Genomic DNA, 23432 nt, shown 5'->3' with positions numbered 1-23432 from the left:
CTTTTTTATTTTGGTCCAGAGGACATGACATCCTGAATTTCCAAAAACATTTTTAAATGTGGTCTCGTCAAAACACTTTACCACTTTGCATTAGTCCAGGTCAGTTAAGCTTGGGCCCAGAGAAGCCAGCGGAATTTCTGGGTGATTAATTGCATCATACAAATGCATCATACAGTTTCAAGTTGAACCTATAGATGTAATTATAAACCTCAAGAAAAAAATAACCCTAAATGCTTATTTGATACTGTGGCAATGCTAATGTAATAGCAGCCAACATTCGATAGCTCCCCTATCCAGCTCACAATTTCATGCAATTTTTTTACTCTGACTATTCAGCTCATCAGGGACGAGATTAGGAACAAATTCCTACTAAATCATAAACGGGGTCAAATTTTGCAGCAGGATGGTGCTCCATCTCATGCATCCATCTCTACATCAAAGTTCCTCAAGGCAAAGATCGAGGTGCTCCAGGACTGGCCAGCCCAGACATGAACATTATTGAGCATGTTTGGGGTAGAATGAAATGGAAGACAAAACCACAAAAACAATAGGATATAGTTAATAACAGCCCGGAATCAAGACGACCGCGCCCTTTTTACAGCGGCTTTTTCCCCTTTTTTGATGTGCAGTACTTGTTACCGCTCGGACATATTTAGATATTTTTGTTAAGATCGCGGGGATTTGTTTATTTCCACTAGGACGCACCCACGCTAGTTGAGCTTAAGATAACTATTTGGAACCAGATCTGACACTCCCTGATGTCAAGGATTAAAGCTGTCTTCACTTTAAAAAGGACTGAACGGTTTACAGTATGACTATGATAGAGAAACAAAAGAGATTTAAAGCATAAAAGATCAGAATAATCATTAATCGAATTTAAATGATTATAAAGTACAAATTTAATTAATAAGCAAGAAAAACAATTACAAGTCTCGATTGTTCGAAGAATACAACATTAATTCCACTCACCAATGTCAGTAGAGCAAAGATTATTCAGTCTCGAAGTTCTCTTGTTTGCAAAACTAAATAGGAAAAAAGGGTAAGAGGCAAGAGGTCTAAAATGCTGTTTGGTAGAAAAGTTGAGTGATCAGTTCTCCTTGTTCCAAAAATCCGAATTCTGTTTAAAAGAACAGGCTGGCCTAAAGGAAGGAGAGGACGACGCCCAAAAACTGGCTCTTCTCTGCTGCACCGAGGTCCACATTTCCTAGCCTGTCTTTAAGCTTAAAATTTGACAAAGTCCAGCTCGAAGACTCTGGAAATTAATTTAGGTAGATTTTGGTCTAATCTCAAAACGAATGAAAAATCTATCTTTGTCTAATCGGCGTCCTCAGCCCACGGGCAGCAGCCCGCAGGGGCAAACCCCTGACGGGGAGAGTCCACCGGGCGAGAGAGAGCTCTGTTCTTTGTCAGAACGAACCTTTTATACCAGTTCAGTAAGTGGGTCCTATGCCAGCTTGGTCACGTACCAGTTTTTTTCCATGACGTCATATATTGTCCTCAGATGACCCAAATGCTTCTAGAATAGACTGCACCTCCATCTCGGCCGATCTCAACTGGATCCAACCAGATGAGGTTACCATGTTCTCAGGGATGCAACCATTTTCTCCGGGATGCAACCATTTTCTCAGGGATGTTCATGCTGTTTCTTCCAAATTTTCTGATACTCAATTTAGCATGCGATGTCCGTCAACTTGTGTCAATGGGACATTCGCAATCGGTCCTCTCTTTTACTTGTGTTCTATCAAACAGCACTTCCCCCTCCCTCGTCCCTGTCTTCGCTCACATTTATACATGCATGTGTAAATGGAACATCAATATTACATACATGTTGGATATTGATCAACAATAATAACACATACTTTCACAATAGTCAATTTAACACGTAATCATAACGATGATCGTGGGTTCTCCCAGTTTAGCAGATTAAAACATTCAAGCAGCCTTCCACAAGCAGTATCACTGTCAAGCCCTTGACCTTATTCAACACTTAATACATTCATGTGTAAATGAAACATCAGTGCTATGATGCTGCTCAAGTTGCTACTAACTATATAATATGGCAAAGCAGAATAAAATAAAGTATATTGCAGCTTACTCTAACTGTGATTAACATGTCTCATTCTCTAGTTAGCAAATAAAAATATTCAAGTAGTTTCAAGATATATTTTGGCAAAACAAAATAATATAGAATATTTTTCGATATTTAATGTATTTTATAATATAACATAATCCAAAATTGTGTGTTGCTGTGTTTCAGAACAAGTCTTTATCGAGTCAATGGCTTTTTAAACTATTCATTTACTATGTTAAGTCAATCTGACTTTGACACCATCTTCTGGTGAAATTTGGAACGAGAATGGAGTCCATTCTGGTGTCGGTTTGCTGACTTCCGGGTTGTTATTGTTTGGTGGCCGTTTGTCTACCGTCGGTCATTGGACACGTAAGTACGGCTGCCGATCAAGATGATTGTACAGCTTCGTGCACCAACTGCACCCTTCTGTTAGAGAGGTTGTCCCTCCTAGAAGGACGTGTCCGCCAGTTAGAGCAGAATAGTGCGATAACAGTGGATGTGGCGGACACTGTCGCGGACTGCAGTCAGCCCGCCTGCCCCGTTAGCATTAGCCCCAAGCCAGGTAAGACGCATAGCCGTCCAAAGTCATCTCGGTCTACTGGCCCTCGCACCTTGGTCATAGGTGACTCCATCACCTGAAATATCACGCTTAAAAATCCAGCCACGGTAATCTGTATTCCTGGGGGCAGAGCACCCAACATAGAAGCTCATCTTAGGGAGCTGACTCACAATAGGAGTAGTCAACAGCGTAGTTCCAGCAACACTAGCTACTCGGACATAGTGATACACGTCGGCGCCAATGATGTTAGGATGAGGCAATCACAAAGAAAAACATAGCGAGGACTTGTGATCTCGCCAGAAAGATGAGTCGGCACACAGTATTTGTCTCTGGCCCCCTGCCTGGGAGAGGCTCTGATGAGAGGTTTAGTAGATTAGTTTCCCTTAATCGATGGATGGATTGATGGGTTCTGTAAAAAGCAGGGACTGTATTTTATAGATAACTGGTCCTCCTTCTGGGGCCGCGCCGACCTGCTGAGGAAGGACGGCCTTCCTCCTAACTGTGAAGGCGCCTTCACTCTTTCTAGGAATATAGATTACTGTTTGAGCCACTCATGACAGGTCACTTTAGAGCAGGCCGGGGCACAGGTGACTAGACCACCTGTCAGGATGTGTTTGGAGTCAGTTAAGTTAAAGTTAACCAGCGCTAGGCTAGATTTCCAGCATGCACATAGTTCCTTGTGTAGACTAGAGCGTCACAGTTTGAATCGTGCTACAGTACACGTGAACACACTTTCTACTGAGGTAGTAGACAAATCCAATCGCTCCACCCTGACCGGTATAGCTGATGATACGGTGCCTCTTTCAGATAATATTACGTGTACCAAATATTTACTATCAAATTCCTACGGTTGTATCATTCCACCGCGCTAATAAACAATTGAGAGGTGATGTCAGGCCTAGAGAACACAATCTTACTTTCATTTAGTTTAAAAACTCTTTGATAGATACAAACCCTGATCGACTGATTACACTTAAACTCAGTTTTATGAATATTAGATCGCTTCATACGAAAGCAGTTCTCGTTAATGACCTCATCACGGAACATAATCCAAATGTATTTGGTCTTTGCGAGACCTGGTTAAAACCTAATGAACTGCTACCGCATAATGAGGCCTCGCCTCCAAATTTTGTGAGCTCACATGTGGCGCGTCCTCAAAAAAAGGGTGGGGGTTTTGCCCTCATCTCAGATTCCAATCTTAGATTTACGCCTCGTTCGATTTACTCTAACTGATACGTTTGGTTTTACGCAAGCCGTACAGGCAGCAACGCATAAAAATGGAAATACGTTACATCTGGTATTATCCCGAGGACTGGCAACCTCAAATATAACAGTACTGCCATACACTACTGTTTTGTCTGATCATTACTTAATAAAATTTGAAATTTTAGTTCTTAGTCAAAGACAAGAGAGCAATCAAAATTATAGCAGTCGTAATATTAACTCCATGACTGCTACTGCGTTATCTGAGCAACTGCTACCAGCAACTGCCGTATTCCCCCCCATATACCAGCTCTATTGATAATCTTACAAATGAATTCAATGCTACATTGTTAAATGCCATCGACTCTGTGGCGCGGCTACGTCTGAAAACTCGCCGTAGATTGCCTACTCCGTGGTTCACGGATGAAACACGTATGCTTAAGGAATTATGTAGAAAGCATAAACGCAAATGGCGTTTAACCAAACTTGGTTTTTCATCAGGCATGGTGCGACAGCCTCCTGAAATATAAAGATGCGCTTATCTTAGCAAAAACACGTTATTTTTCGCAAGTCATTAATCTCGATTAAAACAATCCTAAAGACCTATTTGATACAGTGGCAAAGCTAACACTACGCCAGCCGACCCCCGATAGCTCCTTTCATTCAGAGCCTGTAGTAACCGATTCGGCTGGAGTTTGTTTTTGCTCCCTCTCCCCGACCCCACTTCCCCCACCCCTCCTCGGCTGGGGAATCACGCAATTGAATCACGACCGACACACCTGAGTTGGAGAAGGCTCACAAAGAAAAATAAGATAAAAAGGCTGAACAGGAAATGGAAAACAATGAAAGAGAGAAGAAAAGGTGTATGAAAGCTGCAAATCAAAACAAAACCAAGAAGAAAACAACCATGTACAGTAGCACAGAAGAAAATCCAATCCACCAATGATGAGGCAGAAGACGGCCTGGAGAAGATGCACAGCAAAGAGAAGAAACAGGCTGAAAAGAAGAAAAGGAGTGGAAATAAGAAGGGGAGCCTGAAAGGGTCAAAGCAAAACAAATCCAAAAAGAAAGTGCTCCCCAGTAGCTCAGAAGAGAGTGACGTTCCGCTTCCACTTGGTGATGTCACTAAATATGACAGTTCAGATGTCCAGAGTGATGATGATGGTGACAAGAATCTGTCTGCTGGTGACTTTGTCATTGTGAGGTTTGTGAGTAAAAAATCCAAATCCTATAACTATGTTGGATTGGTGGAGAATGTTGAAGGTGACGAGATCAGTGCAAAGTTTCTGAAGCAAAGTTCTAAGAGGTCTCTTGATGGAAAGCCCATTTTTACATTTAGAGAGAATGATGGAGTCATCCCTAGAGGTGGTGTGCTCAAGATATTACCCACACCACAAAAACTTGGTGGCACAGCCAGAAGGGAGCATACATTTACATTCCCCTGCAGCATTGAAACGTGGGATGTTCAGTAGAAGGCCGAATCTGGGAAGAGATTCAGCTGCAGATGATCAGGTGCTCATTTTGGAATTTTGATTTTTGTTCTGAGTAGCCTATGTGTTCACACCACACGACAAAACTTGGTGGTACAGCCAGAAAGGAGCAGAAGTTCATATTTCTAAGACTCAATTACGTGTTCATGTGACTGTATCGGCCTTGTGATAGAAAAGTGGCCTTTGATGTTGCTAAAACTTTAAATAAAAAGTTAAACAAGTAATTTGCATTGAATTTGTCTTTCTTTTGTATATACACCGTAATTTCCGGACTATAAGTCGCGTTTTTTGTCATAGTTTGGGTGGGGGGGGCGATTTATACTCAGGAGCGACTTATATGTGATTTTTTTCACAAATTTTCAAAATTCAAAAATCCGCGGTGTAGTGAAACCGCAATGTAGCAAGGGATTACTGTCATTTGAACTGCAAGTGACGTCACCCGTGCCGCGCGGCGGTTGTTTACATAAAGGACAAAAAATTCGATCATGGGATGACGAAGATGACGAAGGGCCCCACATACTACCGGCATCATTAGCGGCTTTGTTTGTAAGTGACACGGAGGACGAAGAGTTTGAAGGATTTAATGATTTGGAGTGACACAGAAGGTTTGAAAAACTTTTATGGCTTTTACGCACGCCCGGTCCTTCTCGACGGGAGCTCTCTTTCACCTCCGTGGATGGAAGTCGGGGGCCGGCGCTCGGCCGGGTGGCTGTCCGGGGACGGTGGATGGGGCTCGGACATGGCTTTTACGGACGCCCGGTCCTATTCTATGGAGCTCTCTTCCACCTCCATAGTTGGAAGTTCAGTAGTTGTTGCTCGTTGAACTCTTGCTTTGTTAAATAAAAAGCCGTTTACCAAATCCACGTTTCCTGGTACTTTGTTAACGCTACAATATAGTTATATACTAGATCTCTGCAGCACACGCGTGGCGTTGTTGACATAAAGAACGAGGAATTTGATCGATGGATTTAATGATTTGGAGTGAGACAGATGGTTTGATAATATTGTTGTAATATGATAGTTATTTGAAATATACTTTCTATATCGTTATATGGGTCTGTGGAATAATTTGAAATGCAACTTACAACGGGTCTGACGTCAGCATATGCGGCACATACGCGGCATTGTTTACATAAAGCACGATCGATGGATTTAATGAATTGGAGTGACACAGATGGTTTGATAAATGTGTTATGTAATACTTACTTGAATAACTTTGAATGTTACGTCAGGCCCGTTCTCAACTCCTCGTTTGTGTATATGTCACGTTAGCATACCGTATTGTTTAGCCTGTTGTTGCTGGTTCATGTCTGTTTTTGGTGTTGGATTTTGACAAATAAATTTGTCCCAAAAGTGCGACTTATACTCCGGTACGACTTATATATGTTTTTTTTCACTTTATTGTGCATTTTATGGCTGGTGCGACTTATACTCCGGAGCGACTTATAGTCCGAAAATTACGGTAAGTGTTGCCGCAAAACCATTTCTTTTCCGAATAAGTTGTGCCACAAAAGCATTTCTTTTTCGAAAGCTGTAATTCTCAAACAGTTTGTTTGAGATCCAAAGTAATTGTTCCCCGGAATGCAAAACATCCTAAACTATATGTTAGTTGGAGGCTTTACTGTTATCCCCTTGCTTTAAGGGCACTTAAAGTAAAAATTGGCACTACTTACCCCATTCAGCCCCCCCACACACACACACACACACACCAACAAGTGCAATATCCACTCCCATGCCCCCTCGCCTTTTGCACTTTGAATCTTGTTTGTTATTTTATTTTTGTATTGCATTTTATGTGTATTTTATACTGTTATATATATGTACGTGCATGACCTGCCATGTGGAGCTGCCGAACTAATTTTCACAGTTAACACTGCGTTAATGTGACAATAAAGGAATTAATCTTCATCTTCTTCCGCTTATCCGGGGTCGGGTCGCGGGGGCAGCAGCTTTAGGAGGGACTCCCAGACCTCCCTCTCCCCAGCCACTTCCTCCAGCTCATCCCGGGGGATCCCAAGGCGTTCCCAGGCCAGCCGAGAGACGTAGTCTCTTCAGCGTGTCCTGGGTCGTCCCGGGGTGTCCGGGCTCTCCCTTAGAGATAGGGTGAGGAGCTCGGTCATCCGGGAGAGACTCGGAGTAGAGCCGCTGCTCGTCCACGTGGAGAGGAGCCAGATGAGGTGGCTTGGGCATCTCAACAGGATGCCTCCTGGACGCCTTCCTGGGGAGGTGTTCCGGGCATGTCCCACCGGTAGGAGACCCCGGGGTCGACCGAGGATGCGCTGGAGAGACTATGTCTCTCGACTGGCCTCGGAACGCCTTGGGATCCCCCCGGGATGAGCTGGATGAAGTGGGTGGGGAGTGAGAAGTCTGGGAGTCCCTCCTAAAGCTGCTGCCCCCGCGACCCGACCCCGTATAAGCGGAAGAAGATGGGTGGATGGACATTTGTCATAAAACAAAGAGCACTACTATTTGAACTAAACCAAATATTAGTAGCCAGTGAATGCATAGTGTTACCTACCAACAGGACTCTGGTCAACACAGTCAACAGAAATACCTGAAGACGGGAGGTATAAAAATCCTCTTTTTCCATTTTCTTTAGCAGACATGATTGCATCGCCATACTGAAACAGGCACATCACAAAATACATTACTCATCAAAGAGATTGCCTTGTGTCTACAAGTAAAGAGAGAAAATAGTAAACACTTTAAATATACTTGCCTGATAACATTTGTGAAGCTCAGCAAGAATATTTGTAGACAAGTCATTATTCTCCAGTGAGCTAAAAGCAAACCTATTAAATTGGGTGAAAAGCGAGTCAAAATTCCTGGCCAGTGGAAGAGTGGGGGCAGGAAAATGAAATCCACCAAGACCTAAAACAAATCACGAATGATTAGAAATCTCAACAGACTTGGAGCAAATTAAATGAAGTGCCCCCCCCACACACACACACACACTACTATTCTAAAGTCAGACCAAATTCTTTATCTTTAGTGTAGACTAAAACTATTTGAGGATGACATCAAAAGATGAGGCGGCGTATGTGGAGTTTGCATGTTCTCCCCATGCCCGCGTAGGTTTTTTCCGGGCACTCCGGTTTCCTCCCACATTCCAAAAACATGCTTGGTAGGCCGATTGAGCACTCCAAATTGCCCCAAGGTGTTAGTGCAAGTGCGGATGGTTGTTCGTCTTTGTGTGCCCTGCGATTGGCTGGCAAATGGTTCAGGGTGTCCCCCGCCTACTACCCGATGATCGCTGGATTAGGCTCCAGCACACCCGCAACCCCCGTGGAGACAAAGCAGTACAGAAAATGGATGGGTGGATAAAAAGATGAATACAGGGAAGATATTTCTGTTTTTTACCTGGACAATCCACTCCAAAAGTGAGGTCATTCTTTCATCTTTGCAGTGGACAAAACATATTTGTGTTTGAATACTGGTTAAGATAAGGAGGATTGACATTACCTTTTTTGCTCACCAGCCACTGAGGGTACAGTGATCCCTCATTTATCGCGGATAATTGGTTCCAAGACCACCTGCGATAGGTGAAAACGCGATGTAGAGAGAATATATTGTTACAATATCCACAAAAGACTGTTCTGAACCTTTATCGTATTTTTAAACACTTTATTGTATTTTTGAAACTTTTTGTAAACATTTTAAAGTCAAACTGACTTTCTGTCATGGAGTGAATGGAGCAGGGCGACCAAATGCAGCTTGGAACAGGGTTTATTGCAGGAACTCAAAAGACAATTCTTACCTACCAAGGGAGTTTACTGCGATTCTGCTTGTCACGGTCTACATCCCGCCTTCCAACGTTGGAGGCGACAGGATCACGGCCCTTAGTGAACTGTATCAGGCTGTCAGTGATCAGCAGACGGTGCACCCTGACGGTTTCATCATCTTCGCTGGTGATTTTAATCATGCTGACCTGAAGTTTGTCTTTCCAAAGCTTCACCAGCATGTTAATTTTCCAACACGTGGTGACAACTTCCTGGACCTGGTCTACACTGCACATAAAGGAGCTTTCAAGGCCACCCCCTCGCCCACATCGGACTTTCTGACCACGTCACCGTTCTGCTTACGCCCGCGTACAGACAGAGAGTGAGAACTTCCAGGCCGGTTCGCAAATGAGTTAGAGCAGGGGTCGGGAACCTATGGCTCGCGAGCCAGATGTGGCTCTTTTGATGATTGCATATGGCTCGAAGATAAAACAAAATATTCTCACTTGTTTTAATCCATCCATCGATTTTTCACTGCACATGTCCTGTTCAGGGCTGCAGGAGCAATTGTCCATTATTTTAATTGGACGATACTGGCCTACGTTTGCCGTTGCTGGGTAAAACACGTAAACGCCACCTTTTCAATTAGTCTGAGATTGCGTCTGCTCTGTCATTAGCTCAAAGCTAACCCTTCGACGAAGAAGATGGCGAAAAGAAAAAAAGACGACCTTTATCGTACATTTCAAGACGAATGGACAGAAGAATTTGCCTTAGTGGAGAGAGCGGGTTCTGCGGTGTGTCTAATTTGCAATGATAAAATTACAGAGTTGAAACGGTCGAATGTAAAGCGGCACTTCGACGCGCCACGCTCCCTTTGCATCAAAATACCCTGCGGGAGACAGCAGAAAGAAAGCGTGCCAAGAGCTTCTGAGCATAGTGCAAGCTAGCCAGCAGCAACTCCGCGAATGGACCCGGCAAGGTGACTTTAATTCGGCTAGCTTTGCTGGTTCTTTAGCAATAGTGAGGAACGGAAAACCATTCACATTTTTCAAATTTTTTTGCTTTTATAGCTCTCTTAGTCAAAAAGGTTCCCGACCCCTGAGTTAGTGTGTGGCCTGAGGGGGCCTCTGATGCTCTTCGAAACTGCTTTGGCACTACAGACTGGGAAATGTTTAAGCGGGCGGCCACTTGCAACAATGGGACAGACATTGAGGAGTATGCTGACTCTGTGACCTCGTACATCGCAAAGTGCATTGATAATGTGACCCTCACAAAGTACGTCGTCACTCGGGCTAACTGGAAGCCATGGCTGACAGGGGCTATCCTTGGGCTGCTGAGGGCCAGAGACAAAGCCTACGGGGCTGGGGATGAAGCGGGCGTGAGATCAGCAAGGGCGAAACTGTCCCGGGGCATCAAAGATGCGAAAAAGGCGTTCTCTTCCAAGATTACTGCCCACTTCAAGGACAGCGGGGATGCTTGGGGCCTGTGGCGAGGCATTCAGACCATCACAGACTACAAGCCCGCGCCGCAGAAATGTGAGGGCGACGTCCCTCTGCTCAACGAACTGAACCGCTTCTTTGCTCGCTTCGACGCACAGAACGACACTTGCCCGCTGATGACCCCTCCCCATCCGGACGAGCAGCCCCTGTGCCTCTCTGCCGTTAGCGTGAGGAGGACGCTTGCTGCTATCAACACCCGTAAGGCGGCGGGCCCGGACAACATCCCGGGACGGGCGCTGAAGGACTGCGCTGAGGAGCTGATGGATGTCTTCACGGACATCTTTAACATTTCCCTGCAGCGGGCCGTCGTCCCGTCATGCTTCAAGGCTGCCACCATCATACCTGTGCCGAAAAATCCTGCTCCTTTCTGCTTCAATGACTACCTGTGGCACTGACCCCTATCGTCATGAAGTGCTTTGAGAGGCTTGTCTTGGCGTACGTCAGATCTGTTCTTCCCGTGGACCCCTTCCAGTTTGCCTTCGGACCCAATCGGTCCTCTGAGGATGCCATCTGCTCTGCCCTCCACTCTGCCCTCACCCACCTGGAGAACAGGGACTCGTATGTGAGATTGCTGTTTGTGGACTTCAGTTCTGCGGCCAACACCATTGTTCCACAGCGTCTCGACAAGCTGGGCCTCAGTACCTCCCTTTGCAACTGGCTACTGGACTTCCTCTGTCAGAGGCCTCAAGTAGTGCGTGTGGGCGACAATGTCTCCGGCAGCATCACGCTGAGCACGGGGGCCCCTCAAGGCTGCGTGCTCAGTCCGTTGCTCTTCACCCTGCTGACGCATGACTGCACTGCGACCTACAGCAGCAACCGCGTGCTGAAATATGCCGACAACACAACTGTGGTGGGTCTCATCACCGGTGGCGACGAGACTCACAAGAGATCGGAGGTCAACCTTTTGGTCGCATGATGCAGGGACAACAACCTTCTGCTGAACGTCAACAAGACCAAGGAGATTATCATTGACTTCCGGAAGAGTCACACCCACCACCTGCCGCTGACCGTTGACGGTGCTGTGGTGGAGAGAGTGAGCAGCACCAGATTCCTGGGGGTGCACATCAGTGAGGACCTCTCCTGGACCACCAACTTCGTTGCTGGCGAAGAAAGCTCAGCGCCGCCTGTACTTTCTGCGGAAACTCAGGCGAGCAAGTGCTCCTCGCGCCGTCATGACCACATTCTACCGTGGCACCATTGAGAGCGTCCTCTCCAGTTGTATCGCTGTGTGGGGTGGTGGCTGCTCTGAGTACAACATGAAGGCCTTGCAGCGCATAGTGACCACTGCGAGTAAAATCATCGGGGCTCCACTCCCCTCCTTGCAGGAAGTTTACGCCTCCCGTCTCACCCGCAAAGCGGCCACGATTGTGTGTGATTTGAGTCACCCCGCTCACTCTTTGTTTGTACTTCTGCCCTCTAGGAAGAGGTACAGATGCCTGCGCTCCCGCACCACCAGACTCAGAGACATATTCGTGCTCAAAGCTGTCCGGATCCTGACTTCCCTCCCCCCTCCACCCTCTGCTACATGACGTCCTGTTCTTTTGCGCTATGATCTGGCTGTCTGCTCTTAGCGCGCTTGCTCCATTTTGCTGCTCTTATTTGTCTATTTATTTATTTATTGTTTATTTATTTGGGTTATTTGCTCATTACTTATTCGTTGCTCTTGTCTGTTCGTTTTTACTCTTAGTGCTATTTGATGCGAGCGTTGTGTACTGTGTCTAGTCACCGTGGGACGGTGGGAAACGTAATTTTGATCTCTTTGTGTGCCTTGACGTGAAGAAATTGACAATAAAGCGGACTTTGACTTTGATAAGTCGCACTTTTGGGGCAAATTTATTTGTCAAAATCCAACACCAAAAACAGACCAGCAACAACAGGCTAAACAATACAGTATGCTAACGTGACATACGATAACAACAATATATAAAGTATATTTCAAATAACTATCATATTACAACAATATTATCAAACCATCTGTGTCACTCCAAATCATTAAATCTATCGATCAAATTCCTCATTCTTTATGTCAACAACGCCGCGCGTGCGCTGCAGAGATCTAGTATATAACTATATTGCAGCGTTAAAGTACCAGGAAAGACGTGGATTTGGTAAACAGCTCCTTATTTAACAAAACAAGAGTTTAACGAGCAGACAACTACTGAACTTCCAACCACGGAGGTGGAAGAGAGCTCCATAGAATAGGACTGGGCGTCCATAAAAGCCATGTCCGAGCCCCATCCACCGTCCCCGGACAGCCACCCGGCCGAGCCCCAGCCCCCGACTTCCCTCCACGGAGGTGAAAGAGAGCTCCCGTTGAGAAGGACCGGGCGTGCGTAAAAGCCATAATAGTTTTTCAAACCTTCTGTGTCACTCCAAATCATTAAATCCTCCAAACTCTTCGTCCTCTGTGTCACTTACAAACAAAGCTGCTAATGATGCCGGTAGTACGTGGGGCCTTTGGTCATCTTTGTCATCCCGTGATCGAATCCTTTCTCCTTTATGTAAACAACCGCCGCGCGGCACGGGTGACGTCACTTGCAGTTCAAATGACAGTAATCCCTTGCTACATCACGGTTCGTTTATCGCGGTTTCACTACATCGCGGGTATTTGAATTTTGAAAATTTGTAAAAAAAATCACATATAAGTATGAGTCGCCCCCGACTTCCATCCAAGGAGGTGAAAGAGAGCTCCGTAGAGTAGGACTGGGCGTGCGTAAAAGCCATGTCCGAGCCCCATCCCCCGTTTCCGGACAGCCACCCGGCCGAGCGCCGACCCCCGACTTCCATCCGCGGAGGTGAAAGAGAGCTCCCGTCGAGTAGGACCGGGGGTGCCCTAAAAATTAAAAGCCCTAATAGTTTTTCAAACCTTTTGTGTAACACCAAATCATTAAATCCTTGAAACTCTTCGTCCTCCGTGTCACTTACAAACAAAGTCGCTAATGATGTCGGTAGTACGTGGGGTCCTTCGTCATCTTCGTCATACCGTGATCGAATCTTAGTCGTTTGTGTAAACAACCGCCGCGCCACTGACGTCACTTGAAATTCAAATTACAGCAATCCCTTGCTAAATTGCAGTTCGTTTATCGCAGGTTATTCACATATAAGTCGCTCCTCAGTATAAGTCGACCCTTTTATGTTTTGATGTGGTTGCGTGGAGCCTGGTTGTCACTATCATTGTTAGTTCAGTTCATAAACTCTGGAGTGAAAGGAACAGGTCGCCAGGATATTGTTTCTCCTTTCCATTGCCCGTGTGTTTTACCTGTTGCCACTGTCTAGTACAAGTGACTTGCTTTGTCCATCTATGTAAAGGTTTTCTCATTTCTTTGTTTGCGGCTATCCTTGCAGCTGAGTTTTTTTGTTAGTGTTTTGTTTTTTCTCACATATTAGTTACCGGATTCATCCATTCATTACCTGTACCGCTTGACCCCACGGGGGTCGCGGGCGTGTTGGATCTTATCCCAGGTATCATCGAGCAGGAGGCGGGGGAAACCCTGAACCGGTTGCCAGCCAATCACAGGGCTAGTTATCCTATTTTCTTATAAGCCTTTAATTTTCTTCGTAACCGCCCTTTGTGTGGACCAATCACCAAAATCTGTCAATGTTGTCTGACAGCCGCCACAGGTGTAGACGATATATGTAGACCGGATGGACCAATCAGAGGACATTGCGTTTTCCATCGATCAGGGCAGTAAACCAATCAGAGGATTCTTGATTTGTTACTCGTAAGCAAAAACAAACACAGAAAGACAGACTTGAATACCGGCCGGTCGTTCGCGGCACGTTGGCTGTCTTGGCGTCAAGCTAGCAGCAGCGTGGAACAGGCGCGAAAGAAACCAGTTTTAGTAGAAAGGTAAGATTTATTGTGTGCTAGTTCACACTCCAGTGCAGTGCTGCTAAGCTCATATAGATAATTTTCACCAAAATTAAACATTATCAGTCATGATTTTTATTTGAGACGGCAGAGTGGAGCACTGATTAGCAGGTCACCTTACAGTTGCAGGGTTTGATTTCTGCTCCAGCTTTCTTGTGGGTGTTTGCATGTTCTCCCCGTGCCTTCGCAGGCTTCCTCTGGGTACTTGCATGCATGGTCACTCCAAATTGCCCGTATGTGTGAATGGTTATTTGTTTATGTGTGCCCTGTGATTGGCCGGCCACCAGTTCAGGGTGTCCTCTGCCGACTGCCCGAAGTTAGCTGGGATAGGCTCCATCGCACTCGTGACCATCGTGAAGATAAGCAGTTTAATGATTTTTAATTTGAAGATATGAAGCATACGTTTGGAATGTTATTTTCTATCCAGAATGTATTTCCTTTTACCTAGGCCATTGTCTTGTCATAGCCACGCAGTGTATAAAAATAATGTATGACATAATCGCAAATTATTTTTATTTTTCTGTATTACCGTCCCTGCACTGCCTACCAGTGAAAAAGAATAATGTAAGAACTACCTGTATACTTAAACTTAGAAATATTAAAACAGAAACCCTTTCATAGGATCCATCCATCCATACAAAAAAGGGTAACGCAGAAGAAGTGCTCAGTGAAGGAAAAGCGGTATAAAATGGTGTATTTCCCTCAATGGGAAATATCATTCTTAAAAACAAGATGCCTCAGTAAACTCAAAGGTTTGATCATGATCATTTGCTGTCAGGCCCAGATTTGCTGAACAATCTAAATGGTGTTCTCATTGTATTCAGAAGACATCAAGTTGCATTCTTATGTGACATTGAAAAAAAATGTTCCACCAGGTCCATGAAGCAGGAAGAGACTACCGTATTTCACAGACTATATGTCACAGTTTTTTTCCATAGTTTGGCCGAGGGTGCGACTTCTACTCAGGATTGATTTGTGTGAAATTATGAACATTATATCATTTCACGTGTCATTTTCACACAAAACCGCGTGAGGGCGCTCTAGGGCTGTGGAATAATTGGAACTGCAACTGACGATGAGTGTGACGTAAGCCATGTAGAGGAGGAAGCACTGCATCTTCTACTACTGGAGTTAGCGGAGTTGTTCATAAGTGAGACCGAAGATGACGATTTTGTTGGATTTAATGATTTGGAGTGACAATTGGATAAACTTGTGAGGATGTTATTTATGCTATAGTTATTTGAATAACTCTTAATATGTTACGTCAGCCACGTTCTAAGTTCCTTGTTTATGTGTTTATGTAACATTAGCATACCATACCATTCAGCTTGTTGTTGCCTATTTTATTTTCCTTTTAAATTCCCTTTCAAGATGACATGTCTGTCCTTGGTGTTGAATTTTATCAATAAATTTCCCCCCAAAATCTATCTTATACTCTGGTGCAACTTGTATATGTATTTTTCTTCTTTATTTTGCATTTAATGGCTGGTGCGACTTATACTCTGAAGTGACTTATAGTCTGGAAAATATGGTAGTTAAAATTTCTGTGGTTAAAATGGCAAACTGAACAAGAGTTTTGAATTAAAGTACACTTTTTGGGGGGCTACGTCCTTGCCAGGGTACGCCAATTACGACTGAAAGCATCCTGCTAACAAAAATGAGTTTCCCCTTGCAGTACAGTACACAGTGAAGGATTTCTAGGTGGATGGCTGTGTAACAAGTACGGCATGCATCGAGAAAGCAATTGAACTCGCACAGGACGCTCAGAGACTGGACACAGTTTGTAAAGCTGGTGCGCTGGCTTGAGAGCTGCCTTTCTGCGATGTGGGGGGAGCGAGCCTAAAGTGGGCACGTGCTGTGCTATTTCTTCGGTCCTCCCATCTCAGAGATTTGCCCCAGTGGGCACAATCACTCAGAGCTCTGCATGTCAGGCTTGTGTTTTGAGCAAAGTATTAAGTACTATGATTATGTTTCAGTTTTCCAGCTCAGGGAATTACCTTGGCGGCGTGCGTACGTGGGCTAATGAAAAAGTCACACGGAGCTCTGTGCCAGAGCCCTGCGCCTCGATCACTTCAAGTGACTTAGAGTGGTAATTTTTTAGTTACCATGCTCAGGGAGTCGCCCACCCCAGAAGCAAACTGTACTGAGAAATTCAAATTTCATTTTGTGCATCGGACGGGATGACCCACACATTGTTCCTTTTATGAAGCACAGCAAATGGTTTGGGATAAATCAAGGGTAAATTAAAAAACAATTCAAGTGTTTACCTGTGTTTTAGTTTATGCACTGCTTTTTCCATAATTTTGCTGATCTGATTTCAGTCTTCTACATTACAAAAAAAGCTTGATAGTTGATACCTGAGAAGAATGAAATATGTTTAGAATGTATTTGTAAGTGTATAGTGTAAGTGTGCAGAGTGCACAGTAGTTTTGGCTCTATTTTAATACACAAAACCTTTACAGCTAAGAATGTTAAGTCCACAGTATCGCCTTCCATTTAAGATGCACTATCATCAACATCTCAAGAACGCTGGTACAACCTGCACAGTTTAATCAACATTGAAGGTACTATCAGCCTAATTGTCATTATTTTTTTGTACAGCCCCACTCTCCCTTTCTTGTTGAACCGTAATAATAAGGTGTCATCATCCTATGACAGCAATCAAGAATTTGAGAAGTTGTAGTGCTCTCAATGGCACTGAACTCCAAATTACTCTTGATGATTTTTTTTTTCTGTTGTATTAGTTATATAGTTGGGCTTTGCACATTTTGTTACCTTTGAACTTTTATGTCCCGAGTTCTAAAAGGTTTTCGTTTCCTGGTTCTTTGGTCAAGTTAAGAAACAATACATTCACGAAAAAATGAAAAATGAGTTAGGGCCAATATAATGTTACTTTAAACATTTTGAATATTTGTTCATCCTTAGTTTCCTACCTCAGTGTGTTTGCACATTGTAGGCCACAGTCATGTTTTTGTTTCGATTCATTAAAGACCATTCAAGCAATTTCCCCTTGAATTTGAGATTATAGTGTGATAGTGGCACCTGGATAATACTAGTGTGGATGGAATGGATGAAATCAATGAAGAAATATCAAAATCCCAAAATGGCTAACAGCTTGTAGCAATATGTTTATTTTTTGTTAGGGGGCTATGAATTTTTTATTATTGGAATATTAACTTAGTTTAAAAAATCATTTATGAAATATAAACTGAAGAAGTTCTTTTTAAAAATTGTATGGTGTTATTTTGAAGTAGTTTGTGTAAGACTCAGGTGTCAAACTCTGGCTCATGGGCCAAATTTGGTCCGCAGTCTACCGTATTTGATCGATGCATTTAATGATTTGGAGTGACACAGATTGTTTGATAATATTGTTTTAATATGATAGTTATCTGAAATATACTTTATATATCGTTATATGGGTCTGTGGAATATTTAGAAATGCAATTTACAACGGGTCCGACGTCAGCATATGCGGCGCATACGCGGCATTGTTTACACAAAGCTAGATCGATGGATTTAATGAATTGGAGTGACACAGATGGTTTGATAAACGTGTTATTTATGTCATACCTACTTGAATAACTCTGAATGTTACGTCAGGGCCGTTCTCAGCTCCTCGTTTGTGTATATGTCACGTTAGCATACCGTATCGTTTAGCCTGTTGTTGCTGGTTCATGTCTGTTTTTGGTGTTGAATTTTGACAAATAAATTTGCCCCAAAAGTGCGACTTGTACTCCGGTGCGACTTATATATGTTTTTTTTTCACTTTATTGTGCATTTTATGGCTGGTGCGACTTATACTCTGGAGCGACTTATAGTCCGAAAATTATGGTAGTTAAATACTAGATCTGGGGAATAACGACGAAGCTGACGTCAGGGCGCACACGCGGCGTTAAGGACGAAGGCCGAGGAATTTGATCGATAGATTTAATGATTTGCAGTGCACATGCACATGCAGACGTGCCATTATCACAAAGAGGTGAGGTGGTTAAGCCGCAGAAAAGTACTGTACAGATGTTTTGAGCTGCGTGATGAAATATGTCAGTTTGTGGAAAGCAAAGGGAAAGACAAAGCAGAGTTCCAGGATGAAAAGTTTCGGTGTGAGCTAGCCTTTCTGTGTGACATCACGAGCCATCTCAATGCGCTGAACCTGCAGCTTCAGGCGCGAGGGCTTATCGTCACAGACATGTCCACTGCAGTGAAGGCTTTCCAAACCAAACTGTGTTTGTGGAAGAATCAGATGCTGCAAGGAGACCTGGGCCAGTTTTCCTGCTGCCAAACCCTGAAAATGCATATTTCTACCACCGGGTTCCCCAGTGAAGAGTTTGCTGAAAAACTTGGCATACTCGGTGATGAGTTTACCCGGCGATTTGCCGACTTTGATGGCTAGAAATGTAGGTTTGAACTGCTCAGTAATCTGTTTGCAGTTGACGTGGAAAACGCACCAACTAACCTCCAAATGGAGCTGATTGAACTCCAGTGTAGTGACACACTTAAGTCTAAGTATGATGCTGTGGGCGCCGCAGTTTCCACATTTAATCCCTGACACAATGCCTCGCCTCCGCACTCAAGCCGCTCAGATGCTTTCCATGTTCGGCAGCACTTATCTATGTGAGAAATTATTCTCTTCAACGAAGATGTTCAAAGCATCTCACAGGAGACGTCTGACTGATGACCACCTTTGTGCAATCCTGAGGATTTCCTCAGATCAGAGCCTGAGCCCAGCCATTGATGAACTAGCATCCAAAAAGAGATGCCAGATCAGAGACACATCAGAGTAGATCAGTGTGTAGCAAACTGACCTATACATAAGGTTTTCTTTTTGCGCTTTTTCTTGCTACTACAAGGTATGGACTTCAACGTTATTTGTTAATTAGTTTATTATTGTTATTCCATCCATCCATCCATCCATCCATCCATCCATCCATCCATCCATCCATCCATCCATCCATTTTCTGAACCGCTTAGTCCCCACGGGGGTCGCGGACGTGCTGGAGCCTATCCCAGCCGTCAACGGGCAGTAGGCGGGGGACACCCTGAACTGGTTGCCAGCCAATCGCAGGGCACACAGAGACGAACAACCATCTGCACTTGCACTCATACCTAGGGGCAATGTGGAGTGCTCAATCGGCCTACAAAGCATGGTTTTGAGATGTGGGAGGAAACCGGAGTTCCCAGGGAAAACCCAGGCAGGCATTGGGAGAACATGCAAACTCCACACAGGGAGGGCCGGAGGTGAAATCGAACCCGCACCCTTCTAACCACGGAGCTGCCCTATTGTTATTTTATTTTTTTATATATTATTAGCCTTTGGTAAAATGTTACTGTTGAAGTTTAACTCAGAAGGCTGCACATAAAAAGAGAGGGACACGGTTTTTATTTAAATTTTATTTAAGAAATGGATGGTTTTTTTTTTTTATTAGCCGACCGGAGCTGTAGCCGTAAGGTCGTTGGTGCCTGTCGTGGCTGCAATCCCCGAACCCGCTGGTGGACACCGGTGGTAAGGGTTAGGGTTAGGGCTGAAGAAGGAGTCCTATCGAGCCGTTTTGGCCTGCGGGACTCCGGAGGCAGCTGACCGGTGCCGGATGGCCAAGCGGAACGCGACTTCGGTGGTTGCTGAGGCAAAAACCCGGGCGTGGGAGGAGTTTGGCGAGGCAATGGAGAATGACATCCGGACGGCTTCGAGGAAAAACTGGTCCATCATCCGGCGTCTCAGGAGGGGGAAGCAGCGCACCATCAACACTGGAGATGGCGTGTCGCTGACCTCGACTTGAGACGTCGTGAGTCGGTGGGGATAATCCTTCGAAGACCTCCTCAATTTCAACTGCACGCCTTCCATTGTGGAAGCAAGGCCTGGAGACTCTGAGGCGGACTCTCCAATCTCTGGGGTTGAAGTCACTGAGGTAGTTAAAAAACTCCTCGGTGGCAAGGGGTGGATGAGAGAGTTCTTAAAGGCTCTGGATGTTGTTTGGCTGACACGCCTCTACATTGTGTGGACATTGAGGACGGTGCCTCTGGATTGGCAGACTGGGGTGGTGGATCCTCTCTTAAAGAAGGGAGACCGGAGGGTGTGTTCAAATTACAGGGGAATCACACTCCTCAGCCTCCCTGGTAAGGTCTATTCAGGGGTGCTGGAGAGGAGGGTCCGTCGGGAGGTCAAACCTTGGATTCAGGAGGAGCAGTGTGGCTTTCGTTCTGGCCGTGGAACAGTGGACCAGCTCTACACCCTCGGCAGAATCCTTGAGGGGGCATGGGAGTTTGCCCAACCAGTCCACATGTGTTTTGTGGAGTTGGAGAAGGCGTTCGACCGTGTCCTTCGGGAGGTTCTGTGGAGGATGCTTCGGGAGTACGGGGTGTTAGGGTTTATGAACTATCTTGATTGTATGATTATGTTGGGATGTAGACTAGAATGATGAACTTTGTTTTAACCTTCTACCTTTCTTTGACTCTGAAAAGTTTAACCATTCAGTTGTTGCCACTCTCCAAATGGTGTGTTTAGATAGTCATCTGGAAGGCTCCACTAGGTTTTATTTCCACGACCTCGTAAAACAATAAACTGGGACCCTCTGCACTGGTTAACCGTTTGCTGAGGTGACCACCACACATGTCAAATGTCACCCCCACCTTGGCCACTCTCACCCTCACCCTTTTTCTCTCAATAAATACTCTCTTGCATGAATCCAACGGCAGACTTTGTTCGAACATTGCTGTATCTACAGTAGCGAACAAACTCTCCACTTGCAAGTGTTCAAAGGGCATACTGTCTCCTGCGTGGTTCTTGCAAAATAAGTTAGAGTCAGAACATCTCTAACATTTTGGTGCCAAAACCCGGATTCCATCATACCCACTGCTGATCGACGGAGGACGACGTGCTGCATTGTCGACAAGCCAGCGTCCATTAGGAGGACCTGGTAAAGAAAAGTCCTGGCAAGAAAATTCTTCGCTGGGCCAGCATCTTAGGTCTGCCTTCGTCGGACAACAGTGGATTGACGGAATCCGGCAGTGCAACGAACCAGGGGACAAGTAAGTTAAAGCCCTAAGTGTAAACGCGTAAAAAGTTAAAGGTGCACAAGATATACAGCTTTGGTTTGTCCGAGTTATGAAGTTTACGGTTTGGTTTGTCCGAGCTAAGAAACAGCTGGGGTTCTCGCCCCAGGGGAAGGAACAGGCTAAGAAAAAACAGAGCTTCTTTTTCTTAATTGAAGAAGGGCGTAGATTCTTCTTTGGTCTGTTTTTCCAAGCTGTTTGCATGAAAGTTGTGTGGTTGAGTGTGTGACTGGTAGGATCATTTGACTAAGAGGCAATTGTTGTTGAAGGGTCAATTTAATCCTACATTGAGGATCCTCCAAAAAGTAAAACAAAAAATTGAATAAAAATTGGAAAAATCTAAAAATACCAAGTTAAGATAGGAAATAAAAAAAAGGTAAATCTTTAACTCTTGAAGGTGATGAGAAGTACATGGCAAGTAGATTTCTTAATTGTATGTGATACATGCCAAAGTGGAAGAAAAAGCATGGAGTAGAAGGGAAGTTGAAAGTTGAAATGTGGAAAATAGTGGTTGATGTTTTGGAGGACAGTGTGGCTAGGAAGACAAAAGGGATTGAGAAAGGAAAGAAAAGAGGGAGAATTGCAATGTGCTAGAGTGTGGTTGAAAACTTCACAAGAGCGATGTGAACAAATTCAAAAGACCAAAAATGGAAAGATAAAAAGTGATGAGGCTGCCATTCCATTAACATTTGAAAAAAAATTTAGGGTGCATAATGGCATCCCATTAAATGATGCAGCTGAGAGTGCTTATCAGCAACAGCTAAAATATGCGCTCCTCAATGGTTCCCCACCTGAATTAGACAACAGGGTGCGGAAACACTTGGTGGAAGCACACACTGCTTGTGTTACAACAACCATGCAGTGGGCCAGAGACGCTGACAAAGTGATCAAGAAAGGCAAAAGTTCTGATGTATTTCATCTAGATGATGATGATAATCATCTAGATGAAGATGCAACAGTCTTCTTCCAAAGTTCCCAATGGGGCAGAGGAAGAGGTCAAGGCCAACAAGGTCGCAGGCCGCCATATGGTTCAAAACCCCCACCAGATTCTGACAACTGTTGGAACTGTGGGAGACGAGGACACTGCGAGAGTGTGTCGTTATGCAAAACGAGACCAATCAAAGGGTGGAGGAAGGGGCAGAGGAAAAGCCAAATTTTCAGCAAAACGGGCTTCCTCTCCTTTGACCTCTCATGCTCCTACTTTTGGTTTAAAACATTTTTTTTAGGTTATTAGAACTCCTGTACATACAATGAAATTATGACAATGCTGATTGTATGCCCGGCAAATGACAAGGGGTCAAATTATGTGTGCACACTGAAGTTAAAATTTGCAAATCAAGTGGTAAAGTAATACAACTTGTTTCTAAAAGATAAATAGAAAAATTAGAATGTGCTGTCCTCGCGTGCGTGGGTGGAACCAGCTTCATGATCGACCGCAAGAAATGGCCAGCTTGTGACGAATCATTGATGCCAGGTCCCCTTCCCTCGCACCGAGAGCTGTACGTGTGTGCATATTTGTTAAACTGATAAACTTGGCTAAACCTGTGTACAAAAGAAATTTGTTAGACTGTGGTCTATCCAATTTGCACCGCAAAACAGAAACAATTTTGAAGAATAAAATAAATAAATAAATAAATAAATAAAGAGAAGAAAAGAAAGAAATCTGTTTGTAGACAGAAAACTGGTTTACACTAGTGCTCATTAGTGTCTCACCCTGATGACAAATTTGAAAGACAGAGAAAACAGGTTTTCTGGAATTGGATGAAGCAAAATTGTGTTTTTTACACACTGCAAAACTAATTTGAGAAAAATAATTGATTAGTTGTGTTGTAAGAGTCTATAAACTTCTATATTTTAGTTAAATCTGAAAGATTGAGTTGGTTAATTTAAAAAAAACAAAAAAAAATCTGATTAATTCGCAAGCTGTTTTTTTTGTGTTGAGTTTTTTTGTGGGATTGGTGAATTGTTCTATC

The 23432-nt window shown here is 44.3% G+C and overlaps 1 protein-coding gene across 3 annotated transcripts in view; it reads right to left on the bottom strand.

Annotated features, from left to right (window-relative positions):
- LOC147061328 (tectonic-1-like) overlaps positions 1-23432 on the bottom strand; it is a 104354-nt gene that overhangs the window by 45617 nt on the left and 35305 nt on the right. For all 3 annotated transcript variants that reach the window (XM_085934938.1, XM_085934946.1, XM_085934954.1), the window contains exons 4-5: positions 8043-8194; positions 7842-7944 (exon numbers count right to left, since the gene is read on the bottom strand). In XM_085934938.1, coding sequence (XP_085791064.1) covers positions 7842-7944; positions 8043-8194 — 255 coding nt within the window. The remainder of the gene's footprint in view (positions 1-7841; positions 7945-8042; positions 8195-23432) is intronic.

The sequence above is a fragment of the Syngnathus leptorhynchus genome, chromosome 2 (assembly GCF_054491065.1).
Source record: "Syngnathus leptorhynchus isolate UIUO chromosome 2, UIUO_Slep, whole genome shotgun sequence".
Taxonomy (NCBI): Eukaryota; Metazoa; Chordata; class Actinopteri; order Syngnathiformes; family Syngnathidae; genus Syngnathus; species Syngnathus leptorhynchus.
Note: the sequence above shows the minus strand (reverse complement) of the source record. Positions and strands in the feature narration are given on the sequence as shown.